This window comes from Indicator indicator, chromosome 4 (assembly GCF_027791375.1).
Source record: "Indicator indicator isolate 239-I01 chromosome 4, UM_Iind_1.1, whole genome shotgun sequence".
Lineage (NCBI taxonomy): Eukaryota > Metazoa > Chordata > Aves > Piciformes > Indicatoridae > Indicator > Indicator indicator.
In genome coordinates, this window is record NC_072013.1 from 13,093,113 (window position 1) to 13,112,351 (window position 19,239).

Here is a 19,239-nt window from a genome sequence, read left to right on the forward strand (position 1 = left end):
AGGTGAGGTCTCAGCAGAGCAGAGGGGCAGAATCCTCTCTCCCCTTCTCTGGCCACACTGCTTTGGATGCAGCCCAGGCTACCATTTGCCTTCTGTGTTGCAAGTGCCCATTGCTGCCTCATGTCCAGCTTCTCCCCCCCCAGCACCCCAAGTCCTTCTCTGCAGGGCTGCTCTCATTCTTATCATCCCCCAGCCTGGACTGATCTCCAGGATTGCTCTGACCTAGGTGCAGGACCTTGCACTTTGCCTTGTTGAACCTCAGGAGGTTCTCCTCATCCTGTCCAGGTGCCTCTGTCCTTCAGACTTAGCAACCACAGCACTCAGCTTGGTGTCATCTGCAGACGTGCTGAGGGTGCCTCAGTCTCACTCTCTGTGTCACTGATGAAGACATTGAACAGCACTGCTCCCATGTTGTGCTACAATCAGTGTTCAGACATAAACCACAGAGAGGTCAGTGCTCAGCAGTGGGGGAAAATAGAAGAAGCTGCTTCGTCAGGATCTCTTGGTTCAGCAGAATACTTTCCACAGATTTCAGTTCTCCCTGAACCCTTCAGGAGATGCCTGTGAACAAGTAGCTAAGTAAGTCTGAACAGTCCCAATGAAATGGGGCAAGTGCTGTCTGCCAGCTCTGGCTTCAACTCTTCTGCCCCAGCTCTGCTTCTCTTTTGGCTCACCTCTGAACTGATTCAAGTTTTTACCAGTGGCTTTCCTTAGGAAACAATAGGATAATGTTCTTCCCCCCAGTCCCACAGCACTCTTCTCTTACTTTGAAACTTACTTCACCTCACAGCAGCTCAAGAAAGAGCCAGAGATGATGCAAGGTGAAGATGTGGGAATGCATAGCCCCTAGCAAATAAGGTCAGTTGGTGCTCATCCTGTCTTGGCTCTCCATATTCAGTCAGGAAGTTGGTCAGTCAAGGCTCAGGCTGGTGCTACTGGGGGGCACTGCAGGAGATTTGGAAAGAAGACACTAAGGCACATAAATAGGTGAGATCATGATTTAATCAGCAGTTTGATGAACTCTCCCTCAGGCTGGCTGAGCACACATCACAGAATCACAGAATCACAGAATTATTGAGGCTGGAAAAGACCTCTGAGATCATCAAGTCCAGCCTATGAGCTAACACCAGGACATGAGCTAAACCATCACCAACAGCTTGTTCAGAGTGGCCACCAACAAAATCTCATTGACAGTGAAGGTTAAAAGGCAGACAAGGCAAGAGCAGCCTCTCATCAAGGGCTTCCAAGTGCAAGCTGTGAAATTCTGTTTCCTATTCATGACGACGACATTGAAGAACATTTCAAAGCACATATGCAGCAGGCTGGATTTAAACCCCCTCCCTGTGGCATGAATGAACCAGCTCTTGAAGTCAGGTTTTAAGCTTTATATCTAACTTCTAATTAAAGGGTGATCCTCTCTGTTTCTCCCCTGAAAAATAAAGGCCACCATATGCCTCAGCAGCTGGGAGCTAGAACATGTCAAATGATGCAGCAGCTGAAGTGCAGGTTGCTGAAATGTGGATTTTTAAAGCCCATCAACAAAATGTCACATTAGTTCCCTGTAGCTTTTTCCCAAAATCTTGGTTTTGCACCTGAATTTTCATCCCTCCTCTTGTGGCATTTGACAGGATTCAGAAGTAGCAAGGCATGGTTCAGTTCTTGTTTTGTTTAAGTCTCCTTTTCTTGGCTGTGTTTTACCAGACTGCTCACATCTGTCAATCAGCACCACCTTCTGGTGCTGACAGCATGAGGGAGAGTCTGGAGCTGCCACCAGCAGCTAAGAAACCTGTGAAGAGAGACAAGAGCAAAGTGAAACTCTTCTAAACCCAGGGATTTAGTCATAGGAAACAGGCAGAGGAATAAATATTAATGCCACTCTCTAAGCCCTGCCTGTTGAACTGCAGGGTCTGAGGAGCAATTTTAGACATGGATCACAGAATGTCAGGGGCTGGAAGGGACTTCCAGAGATCATCCAGTCCAACCCCCCTGCCAGAGCAGGAGCACCCAGGGCAGGTCACACAGGGACACATCCAGCTGGGTTTGGAATGTCCCCAGAGGAGGAGACTCCACAACCTCTCTGGGCAGCCTGCTGCAGGGCTCCAGCACCCTCACCATACAGAAGTGTCTCCTTGTGTTGAGGTGGAACCTCCTGGGCTCCAGCTTGTTCCTGTTGGTCCTTGTCCTGTCACTGGGCACCCTCGTGGTTCTTGCAGTCCATGAGGTAGCTCTGTGCAGAAGTGGTGACTCCAAACAGCTGCTCACACAGACACTCACTTGACAGCAAGCCTCCTGTCCTGCTGCTTCCTGCTCCACTGTGGGCACAAGGACCCAGGGCCCTGTTTGCTCTAGGCTCATGCTGCCTGAGCTGCCATTTGTCAGCTCTTCTGGGAGGCTGGAGGCAATCACCTGGTGGGCCACATGTGTGCAGTGAGTTACTCTGTTCTGTGCAATCAGCCCTGCACTTGGCCTAGCATCTTCCTGACAACGCCAGGACTGCTACCTTTAAGCTTGCTGAGACTTCCAGGCTCCCAGCCCCTGACACGTGACTCCACCACTGTGTCCTGCCATGCCAAGCTGTGTGTTGCTTCTGTGAGCTCCTTCATCAGAAGTCCTGCCTGAACCACTCTGGGGGATGACCTCCTTGAAAGCAGCTCTGTGGAGAAGGACCTGGGAGTGCTGGTGGGAATCAAGCTCACCATAGGCCAGGAATGTGCCCCTGGGGACAAGAAGACTAATGGGATCCCAGGGTTCATTAAGAGTATGAGCAACAGGTCTAGGGAAGTTCTCCTCCCTCTCTACTCTGCTCTGGTGAGGCCACAGTACTTGGTCCTGTTTTGGGCTGCTCAGTTCAAGAGTGACAGGGAACTACTTGAGACAGTCCAGTGGAAGGCCACAAAGATGCTGAGGGGGCTGAAGCATCTCTGACAAGGAGAGGCTGAGAGCTCTGGGGCTGTTTACCCTGGAGAAAAGCAGCCTGAGAGGGGATCTGATCAATGCTCAGCAGGAGCTAAAGGGTGGGGGGCAAGAGAATGGGGCCAGACTCTTCTCAGTGGTGCCCAGTGACAGGACAAAGGGTGATGGGTGCAAACTGGAACCTAGGAAGTTTCACTTAGACATCAGGAAACAATTCCTTAGCGTGAGGGTGCTGGAGCCCAGGAGCAGGCTGTGCAGAGAGGCTGTGAAGTCTCCTTCTCTGGAGACTTTCCAAACATACCTGGATGCATTCCTGTGTGACCTGCCCTGGGTGATCCTGCTCTGGCAATGGGGTTGGAACAGAGGGCAGTCCCTTCCAACCCCTACCATTCTGTGAATCTGTGAATGTCTCAGTTTTATGCCCTGGGATGGCAAAGTCTAGGCCCTGACTTTTTCACAAGTCCTGTAAGACTACAAGATGGAGCAATCAGGCCAGGTGTGTTAGGAGTACTGATGTATGGAGCAGGGAAGGATGAAGATCTGGGTCTAGAAGGTTTTTATTAAGTTACTGCTGCACTGTGCAAACACATCTTCCTAGCCTCACATCAGGCTAGGAAGAAAAGCCACCCCAAGCAGTTGTGGAGTCTCCTTCTGTGGAGACACAATCCTGTGTGACCAGCTCTATGCTGACCTGCTGGTCTGGACTGGATGATCTCTGGAGGGCCCTTCCAACCCCTACCTTTTTGGGATTCTGATCACATTACCTCTGTGCTTTCACTGTAAAACACTAGTTATGGAAACCTGCACACCTTTGAGCCCAGCTGCATTAGCAGACTGGACACATGGGGCCAGGAATCAACAAAGCTAAATCAACTTGCAACCAAATGTTTTTGCTGAAGGAAACAACAAACCCCAACCCACCATCTAAGTAATAACCACTGAGACAGACTGAACTCAAAGCTGCTCAAAGGTGGTGGTTGAGCATCTTTGTATAGGTGAGCTTGCAAAGCCTGGGTCTATTTTCTCCACTGCCCCTTCCCTGGTAAGAGTTTAGTTTGCAGAGGCAGCTACACCCCACGCTGCCCACAGGTGCTGAGGCATGCACAGGACATACTTCACTCTTAATGCAGAGCCTTTTGCTGCACTCTGTGGCACGGGAGGATAGTTTCAGGCATAGATACACTTGTGGTGCCAAGGGAGAGGGGTGGGGGAGATGTGCAACACTGAAGTTTCTTGGGTGGGAAAGCAGGCTGGGGTGCTAGTTCTGGAGCCCCTATTACAAGAAGAATATGGACGTGGTGGAATGTGTCCAGGGAAGGGCCATGAGGATGAGCAGAGGGCTGGAGCTACTCTGCTATGGAGACAGACTGAGAGAGTTGGGGCTGTGCAGTCTGGAGAAGAGAAGGCTCCCAGGAGACCTTCTTGTGGCCTTCCAGGATCTGAAGAAGGCTAGAAGAAAGCTGGGGAGGGACTTCTTAGGATGTCAGGGAGTGATAGGACTGGGGGGAATGGAGTAAAACTAGAAATGGGGAGATTCAGATTGGATGTTAGAGGAAGTTCTTCCCCATGAAGGTGATGAGACACTGGAACAGGTTGCCCAGGGAGGTGGTGGAAGCCTCATCCCTGGAGGTTTTTGCAGCCAGGCTGGATGTGGCTGTGAGCAACCTGCTGTAGTGTGAGGTGTCCCTGTCCATGGCAGGGGGGTTGGATCTGGCTGATCCTCGAGGTCCCTTCCAACCCTGACAATTCCATGATTCTATGTTAGTGTTAGCTGCAGCCTCTCCCTGCAAACACACCGTGAGAGAGAGAATCCACACCTGGACGTGGATGTTGTCATTTACACGATCCCATTTTCTCCTGCTGGATGCTTGGAAGGATCTAGGCCATGCTGCTTCATCTGCACTGCGATATCGAACAAGTAGTCATAACACTCACACCTGGAACGAGAGGAGAAGAGTTCTGCACCCTGCTGATGGTGGCAGAATCAGGGGTAGAATCCCTAGACATTCAGTGTGACCAGAACTTACTGTTTTCTAATCCCTTGTCCCATGGGTTGGAAATGCACCTACCTCGAAGGCCACTGAACCTGTGAGGTGTGACAGCAAAAGCTGCTCCATGCCCAACCGCTACTCACATCGTCTTGGCTTTCTCCCACGTCTCTCCCCACACGTAGACTCCGTGCCGCCGGACCAGCACAGCGCAGGAGTCTGGGTACTCTTCCATGGCACGAGCCATCCTCTCCTTCAGATCCTGCTCTTCTGGGGTGTTCTCCACAATGGGAACCACCAGCGTATCATCATAGCTGAAAGAGAAATGGATGAGGGATTTCAAACCAGTGCTGTCTGCGGACATAGGAAACTTCTCCTTCAGGAGGAACGACCGAACGGGCGGATGTGGGGAGAGCAGTGGACGTTGTCTGCCTTGACTTCAGCAAGGCTTTTGACACTGTCTCCCATAACACCCTCATGGGAAAGCTCAGCAAGCGTGGCTTAGAAGAGCAGACAGTGAGATGGACCAAGAACTGGCTAACCAACAGAGCCCGGAGGGTCGTGACCAACAGTTGCAGAGTCCAGTTGGAGGCCCCTATCTAGTGGTGTTCCCCAGGGGTCAGTGCTGGGTCCAGCCTTGTTCAGTATCTTCACCAACAACCTGGATGAAGGGGTGAAGTGTCCCCTAGAAGGGTGAAGTGTCCCCTAAGCCAGTTTGCTGATGGTACCAAACTGGGAGGGGTGGCTGATACCCATCAGGCCATGCTGCCATTCAGCCAGACCTGGCCAGGCTGGAGAGCTGGGCAGAGGGGAACCTCATGATGTTCAACAAGGATAAGAGTAGGATCTGCACCTGGGAAGGAACAACACCCTGCATCAGGACAGGTGAGGGGGGGACCTGCTGGAGAGCAGCTCCACAGAGAAGAAGCTGGCAGAGCTGGTTGATAGCAAGTTGTCCATGGGACAGCAATGTGTCCTGGTGGCCAAGGCGGCCAAGGCAATACTCAGGTGTATCAAGAAAAGTGTGTCCAGCAGGTCTAGGGAAGTGCTCCTCTACCTCTGCCCTGCCCTGCTGAGACCACACCTGGAATGCTGTTTCCAGTTCTGGGCTCCTCAATTCAAGACAGACAGGGATCCGCTGGAGAGAGTCCAATGGAGACTATGAGGATGATGAAGGGCCTGGAGCATCTCTCTTACAAGGAAAGACTGAGAGCCCTGGGGCTGTTTAGTCTGGAGAAAAGAAGGCTGGGAGGGGATCTGATCAATGTCTGTAACTCTTTGCAGGGTGGCTGTCAGGAGGATGGAGCCAGGCTCTTTTCAGTGGTACCCAGTGATAGGAGGAGGGGCAATGGACGTAAACTCAGTCACGGGAAATTCCACCTCAACATGAGGAGACACCTCTCTGAGGGTGCTGGAGCCCTGGAGCAGGCTGCCCAGAGAGGCTGTGGAGCCTTCTTTGCTGGAGGCTTTCCAAACCCACCTGGATGTGTTCCTGTGTGACCTGCCCTGGGTGCTCCTGCTCTGGCAGGGGGGTTGGACTGGATGATCTCTGGAGGTCCCTTCCAATCCCTCCCACTCTGTGATTCCATGATCCCATTCTGCACCAAGGTGTTAGCAGGTTCTCAGCGCATTCTCTCATCAGGTTCACTCTGTATCAGAGGAGCTCTCAGGAACTCCTCTCACACCCATACGTTTTGCTGCGCTGGCAACACTTGCGCTCCATCTGGGGCACAGCAAAACAGCACTTTCATGTGTTGGGTGTAGCTGTTTGTTCACACATCACTTTGCTGTTGGGTCCCTTGACAGCCTTCCCAGGCTCCCTTCATCATGCACTGGCATCACCTACAAGCTGCATCTCAGATTACAGCGTTTCAAAGAACCACACGGCGAAGGAGGAAATGAAGCTGTCTGCTGGAGAGCAGGGGAAAAAAATCCTTTGGGTAGTCCAAAAAGCCCCTGGAAATAAGATTGTCCTGCTAAGACATATAAATAGAAAGCAGAGTCAAGAGATGAAAAACAGTCTGTGATGGAGTCATTGGTGGGCTACATGTGATCTTCAGCAAGCCTGAGAACCCCAGTTCCAAAGACAAGATGATGCATGTTCCTCAGAGCAACTTGCCTAAGAGTTTCTTCTGAAGGAGGACTGGGATATTTGGCATTGGCTGAACCTTAATTAACACTGGCAGAAACTTGTTTAAATAGATGTAATAAATCCTCAGTCCAGGCTGAAATCCATCACTGAGATCACACAGATATTTCAGGAGTGGGTGCTAGTAGCACTTTAATGAAACAAAGAGAGCAAAGTGGTGCTAAAAATAATCCAGCAGAGCAGATCCTGAAAACCCAAAAGGTCTCACCCCTGGCAGCTTGCATAAAAACACTGCAGTGCCCTAGTTTGCTTTGACTCTGACCTGTTCTGATCACCCAAACCAGAACTGGACTCTTTGCTACTAGTGAGGCCAAAGGAGCTGAGAGATGGACTTCATGGGTTCTGCTTTCTACTTGAGCCTGGAGGCAGGTGTAGATGCTGACTCCTAATCATCACCCTGAGGTTTTCATCAAGGACTGATACTTGTGAACCCCCAAGAGGACTCTGGACCAGCTGAAGACTTGCTCTTTCTTTAGTCTGATGGAAATATAAGTAGCCCACATTTAGCCAAACCTTCATACAAAAAATATCCTGTGACAGAGTGGCACTTTCAAAGCTATTTGCCACAGATCTGTTCTCCTTCTGCTGAAGTTAAAGGTGAACCTGTTCTGGCCTCACTGGGTTCCTCTTTAGGCCAACAGACACTTGTCATTATCCCATCTGTAGCACTCTCCTGGAAAACTCCCAGAGAAGGCTTCTGGAATTAAATCCAACACATCAGCGGCCTCTTTTCTTTAAAGATCCCATTCTCTACTCACAGAACCCCAGAAGAGTAGGAGCTGGAAGGGATCTCCAGAGATCATCCAGTCCAACCCCACTGCCAGAGCAGGGTCACCCAGGGCAGGTCATACAGGAATGCATCCAGGTAGGTTTGGAAATTTCGTTTCCAGAGAAGGAGACTCCACAACCTCTCTGGGCAGCCTGCTGCAGGGCTCTGCCACCCTCACTATACAGAAGTGTCTCCTCATGTTGAGGTAGAACCTCCTGTCTCATGGGCCATTCATCTAACCCACTTTCCTTGAGTTCACCTCTGAGGGTGTGATGGGAGAAAGTCTCCAAAGCCTTGCTGAAGTCACAGCAGACACCATCCACTGCTCTCCCCTCATCTACCCATTTTGTCATGCCTTCACAGAGGGCTATCAGATTGGTCAGGCAAAGTGATCCCTTAGTGAATTCATGCTGGCTACTCCTGATAACCTTCTTTTTTTTCATGTGCTTAGAGATGGCCTCCAGAATGAGCTGCTCCATCACCTTTCCAGGGATGGAGGTGAGGCTGACTGGTCTGGAGTTTTCTGGATCTTTTTTCTTGCCCTTTTTGGAGCCTACGGTGCCACTGGCCCTCTCCCGTTCCTTAGACACCTCCTCCCCTGTTCTCCATGACCTCTCAGAAATGATGGAGTGGCTCAGCACCATCAGCAGCAGCTCCCTCAGCACTTGTGGGTGCACCCAGCAGGGCCCAGGGATGTGTGCATTTTCATTCCATCCAAAGCCATCTCTAACCCAGTCCTCACTGACCAATTCCTTCTTCCTCTTCTGCTCCCTTACTTCCAGTGTCTGAGATTCCTGAGGGCTGCTCTGAGCAGTAAAGACTGAGGCAAAGAATCTCCTGAATTTCTTTTGAATTCAGGGCACCTTGTGCAAGGCAAGGCAGTGGAACCAGCCTGGGGTGGCTCTGAGCACAGCTTTGGCTCCTTGCAGAGCTTGAGATTAGTGAAAAGCCAGGATATGGTTCTTACATCAGGCAGATCCCATGGATCAACCACCCAACTGATACTTTAGAGGAACATGGAAGACATCAAGCTGCAGCAAAGGAGGTTTAGGTTGGACATTAGGAAGCATTTTTTCACAGAAGGGGTTGTCAGGCACTGGCACAGGCTGCCCAGGGAGGTGGTGGAGTCCCCACCCCTGGAGGGGTTTCAGAGCTGTGCAGATGTGGCACTTGGGAGTATGGCTTAGTGGTGCCCTTGGTAGAGTAGGGTTAATGGTTTGACTCAATGATCTTGAAGGTCTAAAGGATTCTGTGACTCTTAATATTCTGCAGGCTTCCTAAGGAATACAATCTGCAGCTTCCATTGCTTTTGCTTTTCTGCAGCATGAAGAGGATGGCACAGGACAACTGAGAGCTATGAAACCAAACCAGTGCTAAGTCTCCTGACTAACTCTGAGGAGTGGTTAAGAATTCAAACCACATGTCCACCAAACAACATTGCTGGGTGTTTTCTTTTTAAAGCAGTGCTGTTAGACAAGTCAGCATCAGGGGTGCCTTTTACCACATTCACAATCAAAATGCTGCTGCTGACAAGAAGGCAGAGCTGGCAAGTCAGCCAGAAGTGAATCGAGGCACACAATCCCACAGCAGACATGCTGCAGGCTCCCTTGCCAAAGGGCAACAGAGAGCTACCAAAAAAAAAAAAAAATTAACATCAAAAACTGGAAAGAATTTAGCATTTCAATTTCTCCTCTACCTGTCAGGTATTACATAAATGTTGTTTGCAGATCCCAGCTCAACACTCCGTGGGTGGAGCCCTCCAAACAAGCCATCACACATATTCTGGAATAACTCAGCACTTAGCTCAGAGCTCACCCTTGAACAGTAATAACAGGAGCTTTAATGAGCTGCTTATTTGAGTTTGCTTTCAAAGGCTGTCAAGTCAAAGCTCAAATCCTCCACTCTCTTAACATGCCCTGAACTAGCACAGGCAATGCCACACGAAGTCCACCCAAAGGTAGTTTGTACCTTATCAATCCAAGCCAGTGCTGGCTGGCTCTGCTTTCAGTGGAACATTGTAGGGCTGTGCAACATCTCTGCTACTGAGAGATCTGTCAGGGCAGGGCTCATTGGCTTCTGAAGCTCAACAGGCCACAACACCCTTGACATGGCAAGATTTTATCTCAGAACTCTTCCACAGGCTTAAAGACCCTCTTAGGGAAAGCCAATGACTGATTAGCTCAGAGGTCTTCTTACTTCTTATTCCTAATAGTTTGACAGGATCACAGAATGTGAAGGTTGGAAAGCACCTCCAGAGCTCATCCAGTCCAACCCCTCTGCCAGAGCAGGAGCACCCAGCACAGGTCACACAGGAACACATCCAGGTGAGGTTGGAAAGTCTCCAGAGAAGGAGACTCCACAACCTCTCTGGGCAGCCTGCTCCAGGGCTCCAGCACCCTCACAGTCAAAAAGTTTTCCCTTCTGTTCCTGTGGCACCTCCTCTGCTCCAGCTTGCCCCCAGTGCCCCTTGTGCTGTCCTTGGACATCCCTGAGCAGAGCCTGGCTCTGTCCTCCCCTCACTGCCCTGCACATCTTCATCCCCAGCAATGAGGGCAGCCCTCAGGCTCCTCTGCTCCAAGCTCCAGAGCCCCAAGCTCCCTCAGCCTGTCCTCACAGGGAGATGTTCCACTGCCTGCAGCAGCTTTGTGCCTCTGGGCTGGACTCTTTCAAGCAGTTCCCTGAACTGAGCAGTTCTTGAACTGAGGAGCCCAGAACTGGATGCAATATTCCAGATGTGGCCTGACCAGGGCAAAGTAGAGGGGCAGGAGAATCTTTCTGGACCTACTCACCACAGCCCTTCTCATCCAGCCCAGGATGCCCTTGGCCTTGTTGGACACAAGGGCACATTGCTGGCTCATGGTTAACCTTCCATCTACCAGGACCCTTTTGCCAGAGCTGCTCTCCAGCAGACCATTTACAGACTTTAAGAGTCAACTCCAGTGATTTCTGACTGGAAAAAAACAAGTGACCAAGCAAGATGACAACAGCAAGCACAGTGTCAGAGACAGTACCGGTGGTAGCCTCCTGAGGTACACTTCTGGATTCCTTTGATCATCTCCTGGTGGGTAATGATGAACTCACTCCCTGGGTACAGAAGGGTAGCCATGACAGCAGCCTTGGAGTGAGTATGGATCACTGCACCTGCCCCTGAGAACACAGCAAGAAACCAAAAAGTATCTTTTGAATTAATCTGGAAATGTGTTCGTGAAGGAACTGTCAGTGACAGACCTGACTCATCTTATAGCATCATGGAAGGGCCCAGCCTGAATGGGACCTTAGAGATCATCTGCTCCAGCAGGGACTCTGCTGCTCTCAACTGAACTCTGCTGCTCAAGGCCTCATCCAGCCTGGCTTTGAACACCCCCAGGGAAGAGGCATCCACAACCTCCCTGGGCAGCCTGTTCCAGAGTCTCACCAGCCTCACCCTGAAGAACTTCTTCCTCAGCTCCAGTCTAACCCTGCTCTCCCTCAGCTTCAAACTGTTCCCCCTTGTCTTGTCTCTTGGACACCCTCATGAGAAGTCCCTCTGCAGCTTTCCTGTAGAATCCCTTCAGGTATTGGAAGGCAGCTCTAAGGTCCCCCTGGAGCCTTCTCTTCTCCAGGCTGAACACCCCCAGCTCCCTCAGCCTGTCCTCAGAGCAGAGCTGCTCCAGACCTTGGATCATCTTTGTTCCCTCCTCTGGACTCTCTCCAACAGCTCTGTGCCCTTCTAATGATGATAGGAAATGGGTTTAGGTTGCGCCAGGGAAGGTTTAGGTTGGACAGTGGTGAGGGGTTGGAACAGGCTGCCCAGGAAGGTGGTGGAGTCACCATCCCTGGATGTGTTCATGAAGCTGTAGATGTGATGCTTCAGGACATGGTTTTAGTGGTCATAGTAGCTGGGTTATGGTTAGGCTCCATGATCTTAAAGGCCTTTTCCTGCCTCAGTGATTCTGTGCTTTTATGATCACAGCTAGAGCTGCCTACAAAAATTAGGAGGTGAATGAGACTCAGAGGAGGTTACCATGGCTGACCCTGGACAGAGATTTCATTTGCACCTCAATAAATCAATAGAGCCCTGTCTGTTTCATTGGAGATCCCCTGCCTGAAGGCTGTGCTATTGAATATGAAGTTGTGCAGGGCCTGTTAGAGGCACTTGCTCTGCACCTCTCATCCTGTAGGCATTCATGAAGAGAGGAGTACACTGGCTCTTCTTCAGCTTCTTGTGCAGGGGAGGACCACTGATGTCCTGTCCACTCAAGTCACACACAAACATATCTTCTGGCTGTAAGAAAGGAGAGAGTCACCTGTGAGCACCTGAAGAGTTGTGTCTCACAGAATGTTAGGGGTTGGAAGGGACCTCTGGAGATCATTGAGTCCAAGCCACTGCCAGAGCAGGAGCACCCAGGGAAGGTCACACAGAAACACATCCAGCTGGGTGTTGAAAGTCTCCAGAGAAGGAGACTCCACAACCTCTCTGGGCAGCCTGCTCCAGGGCTCCAGCATCCTCACAGTGAAAAGTTTCTTCTCATGTTGAGCTGGAACTTCCCAGGTTCCAGTGTGTGTCCACTGCCCCTTGCCCTATCTGAAAAGAACCTGGCCCCTTCTTCTTGACACCCACCCTTCAGATATTTGCCTTCTTCCTCAAGGACTGTGAACAAACTTGGCACACTTAACTCCTGAGGTGCCTGAAGGGAATACACCTCTGCCCTACAGAGCTGGGGGCTCATCTTGAGTTCAATAATGTGCAGGCATGGTTGGGTTACAGCACCCTGGGGGCATCAGCAGCCCCTGGGATTTAACTGACAGAAACAAATCTTGCTGCTAAGGCAGCTGGAACTGGCAGAGGAGACCTTGACTCTACCTGCTGAGCCTCCCTGGGGTTGTGCTCCCCCTTCCCACAGTGCTCCCCATGGCTGATGCTGATCTTCAGGTCTAGAGCTGGGGCTGTTCGGCCTGGGGAAGAGAAGGCTCTGGAAAAGCCTTCCAGTATGTGAAGGAGGTCTGCAGGAGGGGTGTTTTACAGAGGCTCACAGTGACAGGGGTGATGGCTTCCAGCTGGAAGAAGCTGGATTTAGATTAGACATCAGGAAGAAATTGTTGCCTGTGATGGGAGTGGTGAGACAGTGGAACAGGTTGCCCAGAGAAACTGTGGAGACTCCAAGCCTGGAAGTGTTCAAAGCCCAGTTGGATGGGGCTTTAAGCAACCTGGTATAGTAGGAAGGGTCCCTACCCATGGCAGGGGGGGTTTGGAACTGGATGATCTTTAAGGTCCCTTCCAATCCAAACCATCCTGTGATGATTCTCTCCTCCACTAACATTTTGGAGCTTTTTTTGGAAAGGAGACAGATGGACAAGATCACCTTCTCATGGGGAGAAGGTCACCTCCTGGGGAGAAGGTCACCTTCTCATGGGGAGAAGGTCACCTCCTGGGGAGAAGGTCACCTCCTGGGGAGAAGGTCACCTTCTCATGGGGAGAAGGTCACCTCCTGGGGAGAAGGTCACCTCCTGGGGAGAAGGTCACCTCCTCATGGGGAGAAGGTCACCTCCTGGGGAGAAGGTCACCTTCTCACGGGGAGAACCCACCCATTTACTGAGAATATCAAGACCAAGATTTGTAATCACTCCAATGAAGACCAGTTCAGAGCTGAGTGTCGTGCCACAGTGACTTGAAGCTGCAGCCAGACAGCTCTAAAGCCACTCAAGGTTAGTGAAGAACAAAGCTGGATTTCAGTCAGGTCCAAACCTCAGAGCCTGCTGTGTGAGAGCAAAGAAACCATCGAGGCTCCATCCACACTGGGCACTGCAGCACCTTGGTTAGCTGTGGCAAAATCCTCTGTGTTTTCAGTAAGGCAGCCAACAGCAGAGCAAGCTGCTGACTTGGCCCAAGGAGAAATGAGACTCTAAGCACTTGGATCCATGCCAGGCTGAGCTCCCAGGCAGAAATGCAGCTGGACATACCTGTATCCTTTCCTTCTGGACCCCTGAGGGAGCGATGTAGATTTCATTCCTGAGGAAAGACACAAAGAGGGAACATGGATGAACAGGAAGGCTGCTGCACAGGCAGGAGAGCTCTGCACCCACCAACAGCAAACAGCAGCTTCAGCACCTCCCACAGCCTGGCACTCTGGATGGTTCCCAAAGGAGAGACAAATCACAACCAAGGCAGATGAGGCCTCAGACTTGGGGGGCTACACAACCAACCTTCAACTTGACCAGAGAGCTGAAATACTCACAGGAACAGGAGCTGCCACTGCTCTCATACAGCCCACAGGGCAAACCCTGTCCTGGGCCAAGCAGGGCAAGAGAGGGGATTCTGCTCCTTAACTCTGCTCTGCTGACACCCCACCACCAATCCTGCCTCCAGTTCTGGTGTCCCCAGCATAAGAAGGACATAGAGACGTTGGAGAGAGTGCAGAGGAGGCCACAAAGATGATCCAAGGGCTGGAGCACCTCTGCTCTGAGGACAGGCTGAGGGAGCTGGGGGTGTTCAGCCTGGAGAAGAGAAGGCTCCAAGAGGACCTTAGAGCTGCCTTCTAACACCTGAAGGGATCCTACAGGAAAGCTGCAGAGGGAGTTTCCATTTTCTATGAAGGTGTCTAGAGACAGGACAAAGGGGAATGGTTGGAAGCTGAGGAAGTGCAGGGTTAGACTGGAGCTGAGTTCTTCAGGGTGAGGGTGGTGAGACTCTGGAACAGGCTGCCCAGGAAGGCTGGGGATGCCTCTTCCCTGGGGGTGTTCAAAGCCAGGCTGGATGAGGCCTTGAGCAGCTGAGTCTGGTTGAGAGGTGTCCCTGCACACAGCAGGAAGCTGGAGTGGATGATTTCTGAGGTCCCTTCCAACCTGAACTGTTTTATGGCTCAGTGAAACACAGCCTTACTTCTCCTACAAAGAACAACACTCAGCTTCCCCCTGCAAGAATCCCAGGTCCCTGGAATTCCAAATAAAAAGGGAACAACGAGAAACTGCAAGCAGGTGTTGAGCTCTGACAAAAGATGTAACAAACCCCTGAGTTAAAAATCCAGTCAGCACCTATAATCAAATTAATTAATTATCTGTGCTGTTCTCCAGTGCAAGTACTCTTGGGGTTGAACTGTGCACTTTAGGGGTTTAATGCATTTCTCTATTTATTTCTATTGAGAAAAGCACAACACTGAAGTCAATGCAATTAAAGGACTGAAATCCAAGTAGAAGAGCATCTTCTTCATGTAAACCTTGCCAGGTTTACATGAACAAAGGCTTCCAAAAATGGCTTTAAATTAAAATGACTTTAAGGTATTTTCTGAAGTCTTTTCAGCAATAGCAAAAATAGAAAAAAAAAAAGAAAAAAAAACCAAAGCAAACAACAAACCCAGACTCAGATTATCTTAGCCAATTGTAAATCACTCTGTAGTGTCAAGAGGAACACACTAAATCCAGGAGCACAGAGACATCTAGTGAACAACGAGCCCAGTTACAGATCATCCAGTCCAGCCCCCCTGCCAGAGCAGGAGCCCCCAGGGCAGGTCACACAGGAACACAGCCAGGTGGGCTTGGAAGGTCTCCAGAGAAGGAGACTCCACAACCTCTCTGGGCAGCCTGCTGCAGGGCTCCTGTACCCTCCCCATACAGAAGTGTCTCCTCGTGTTGAGGTGGAACCTCCTGGGTTCCAGCTTGTACCCTGTGGTTCCTTGTCCTGTCACTGGGCACCACCAAACAGAGCCTGGCTCCTTCATCCTGACCCCCACCCCTCAGCTATTGATAGGCATTGATCAGATCCCTCTCAGCCTTCTCTTCTCCAGACTAAACAGCCCCAGGGCTCTCAGTCTCTCTTCACAGCAGAGATGTTCCAGTCCCCCAGTCACTGTAGTAGCTCTCTTCTGGATTCTCTCCAGCAGATCCTTTCTTGCCTGCATATGGTTAAGGGTGGGACTCCTCTGCTCTAAGCAGAGCATATGAAAGGTGGTGCCTGGTGAAAGGCCTTCTAAATTCCACTGTCAGTGAACTGAACCAGGAGGACTGCACTGTTCTTTAAATGCAACTTTATTTACCTTAGCTGAGGACAGGAAATAGACAGGAGGAAGTCCCTCTGCAGCTCTCTCTCCACTGGACAAGTCCCTCTGCAGCTCCCTCTCCACTGGACAAGTCCCTCTGCAGCTCCCTCTCCACTGGACAAGTCCCTCTGCAGCTCCCTCTCCACTGGACAAGTCCCTCTGCAGCTCCCTCTCCACTGGACAAGTCCCTCTGCAGCTCCCTCTCCACTGGACAAGTCCCTCTGCAGCTCTCTCTCCACAGGACAAGTCCCTCTGCAGCTCTCTCTCCACAGGACAAGTCCCTCTGCAGCTCTCTCTCCACAGGACAAGTCCCTCTGCAGCTCTCTCTCCACTGGACAAGTCCCTCTGCAGCTCTCTCTCCACTGGACAAGTCCCTCTGCAGCTCTCTCTCCACTGGACAAGTCCCTCTGCAGCTCTCTCTCCACTGGACAAGTCCCTCTGCAGCTCTCTCTCCACTGGACAAGTCCCTCTGCAGCTCTCTCTCCACTGGACAAGTCCCTCTGCAGCTCTCTCTCCACTGGACAAGTCCCTCTGCAGCTCTCTCTCCACTGGACAAGTCCCTCTGCAGCTCTCTCTCCACAGGACAAGTCCCTCTGCAGCTCTCTCTCCACTGGACAAGTCCCTCTGCAGCTCTCTCTCCACAGGACAAGTCCCTCTGCAGCTCTCTCTCCACAGGACAAGTCCCTCTGCAGCTCTCTCTCCACAGGACAAGTCCCTCTGCAGCTCTCTCTCCACTGGACAAGTCCCTCTGCAGCTCTCTCTCCACAGGACAAGTCCCTCTGCAGCTCTCTCTCCACTGGACAAGTCCCTCTGCAGCTCTCTCTCCACAGGACAAGTCCCTCTGCAGCTCTCTCTCCACTGGACAAGTCCCTCTGCAGCTCTCTCTCCACTGGACAAGTCCCTCTGCAGCTCTCTCTCCACAGGACAAGTCCCTCTGCAGCTCTCTCTCCACCGGACAAGTCCCTCTGCAGCTCTCTCTCCACAGGACAAGTCCCTCTGCAGCTCTCTCTCCACAGGACAAGTCCCTCTGCAGCTCTCTCTCCACTGGACAAGTCCCTCTGCAGCTCTCTCTCTCCACAGGACAAGTCCCTCTGCAGCTCCCTCTCCACTGGACAAGTCCCTCTGCAGCTCTCTCTCCACAGGACAAGTCCCTCTGCAGCTCTCTCTCCACTGGACAAGTCCCTCTGCAGCTCTCTCTCCACAGGACAAGTCCCTCTGCAGCTCTCTCTCCACAGGACAAGTCCCTCTGCAGCTCTCTCTCCACAGGACAAGTCCCTCTGCAGCTCTCTCTCTCCACTGGACTACTGCAGTAATTAACTCAGACCACCACCTCCCTTCTGCAGGTTACCTTTTGGGTACTGTTCATTTCCTCTTCCAGCTTCTTACTTGTTCCTGCCTTTCTAACTCTTCTCATGGAATTGCCCTCTCCCACCCCTACACACAGCCACCCTGTCTCTCACCACCACATTAATTCTGTTCCATCTTTACTCACCCATGTTTTAAGCTGATTCCTCCACCAGTTCCTGTTACCCAGCCTAAGCCATAAAATAGTCTGCAAAGCTCTGGGATAAGATTCCTTGGATGTAACTTGTCCTAGAAAGAAATAAAAGCAAGCAATTTAAACCCATCCCAAACATGATAAGACCCGAGTTTCAGTTCTGCAGCAGGGTTCAGAGGAGCAGCACTTCCAGCCTGCAGTGTGGCAGTCTGATCTCTGCTCATCCACCCCAGTTACACAGTGCCTGCATGTTTGCACAATGCCCACTGCACTCTGCCGGGGCCATTCACACCTTGAAAGGAACAAAGAACACTCCCCAGTCAAATGCAGATCTGATTGTCCTTCACAGGGAAGGTCTCACCCCCGAGTAATTCAAGTGCAGTGGCCCACAGGTGTTACAGCAGTGAGATTAAGTCAGCACAAGAAAAAAAAAAAAAAAAGATAAATGGATCTAACACTGACAAATTTGCAGCAATTTGAAGCTTTAATAGTTTTTAAAAAATGGCAAGTAATCAGTGGCTCTGCTGCTCAGATCAGGCATTGATGCCCAGGAAAGAACCCTTCCAAGAGGACTGAAAGGCTAAAGTTGAACACTTCAGACCTTGATGGTCTGAGGACTATAAGACATAAGCCAAGTGGTATTAGGACTTCCTCAAGACTGTCTCCTGGCTCTCAATGCCAGCAAGCAGAGGTTTTGTTAAATGCAGCAAACAGACCACTGGCAGCTTATTGCAGCTGCCACAGGGAGTTGCACACCACAGGAAAATGCTTCCACTTGGTGCTGGACTTGCAGAAGCAGGTGTGGGGATGCAGTGGCAGAAACATGGGAGAAAGAAGCATGAGCAGTGGCAGTGGTTGTGTGGGAGGCAGGGTGAAGTGATGGAGAAGGAAGGCATCCTGGAGCAAGTTTGACCAGGTTTGGAATCTCCTACTTTAACCTGATCTTTAAAAGCTCCAATGCCAGTCACCAACTCCTTTGGCAATCTGTTCAACTGTCCCTGATTACAAATATTTTCTTAATGCCTAACCTAAGCCTTGCTTGCTGAAACTCGTGATTTACCAAAAACTTAAGGACAGAAAGAAGACATTCTTCCCTTTTACCTCTGTGACATTTTACACAGTAACACAACTCCTTTTGCTCCTCTCCAGGGCTCCAGCACCCTCACAGCAAAGAAGTTTTTCCTTATGCCTACATAAAACCACCTGTGCTCAAGTTTGTGCCCACTGGCCCTGGTCCTGCCACTGGGCACTACTGAAAAGAACCTAGCCCCATCCTCTTGATCTCCACCCTTTAGCTATCGATCAGCATTGATCAGGCTGCTCTTCTCCAGGCTAAACAGCCCCAAAGCTCTCAACCTTTCCACATCAAAGAGACGCTTCAGCTCCTTCAGCATCTTAGCAGCCTCCAGTGGACTCTCTCCAGTAGTTTCCTGTCTCTTTTGAACTGAGAAGCCCACAGCTGGACCCAGAACTCCGTATGTGGCCTCACTAGGGCACAAGGGCAGGAGATCGTCCCTCGACCTGCTGGCCACACTCTTTTTGACGCCCCCCAGGACACATTGCCGGCTCACGGGATCCCCACCAGCACTCCCAAGTCCTTCTCCGCAGCGCTGCTCTCCAGCAGGTTAGCCCCTAACCCATACTGGTGCAGGGATTATGCCTCCCCACGGGCAGAATTCAGCACTTGCCCTTTGGAGCGCACACAGCCTGAGGGGCTGTGCGAAGCCTCATTACCTGCGCGGTGCCGCAGTCGTTGGCGGTGGGTGCCGCCATGACGCCGGGGTCCTGCCCGGGGGCTTCTCTCGGCTACCGCGCAGGTGCGCCCTACTGCCTGCCTGTCCCCGATAGAGGACGTGGACTCGACCGATGCTCTGGGCGGCGGAGTGGCGGGGGTGGGATGGAGAGACTTG

General features: G+C 51.3%; 1 protein-coding gene across 1 annotated transcript; it reads right to left on the bottom strand.

The window, feature by feature from the left end:
• Nucleotides 1-1,017: 1,017 nt before the first annotated feature.
• Nucleotides 1,018-19,103, bottom strand: APIP (APAF1 interacting protein). Its single transcript, XM_054400425.1, has 8 exons — nt 19,064-19,103; nt 17,324-17,424; nt 13,760-13,808; nt 11,966-12,083; nt 10,831-10,966; nt 5,048-5,215; nt 4,731-4,850; nt 1,018-1,786 (listed from the first exon to the last, which is right to left on the bottom strand). The coding sequence occupies exons 1-7, from the start codon at nt 19,100-19,102 to the stop codon at nt 4,751-4,753; spliced, it is 711 nt and encodes a 236-aa protein (XP_054256400.1). The 5' UTR covers nt 19,103; the 3' UTR covers nt 1,018-1,786; nt 4,731-4,750.
• Nucleotides 19,104-19,239: the final 136 nt, after the last annotated feature.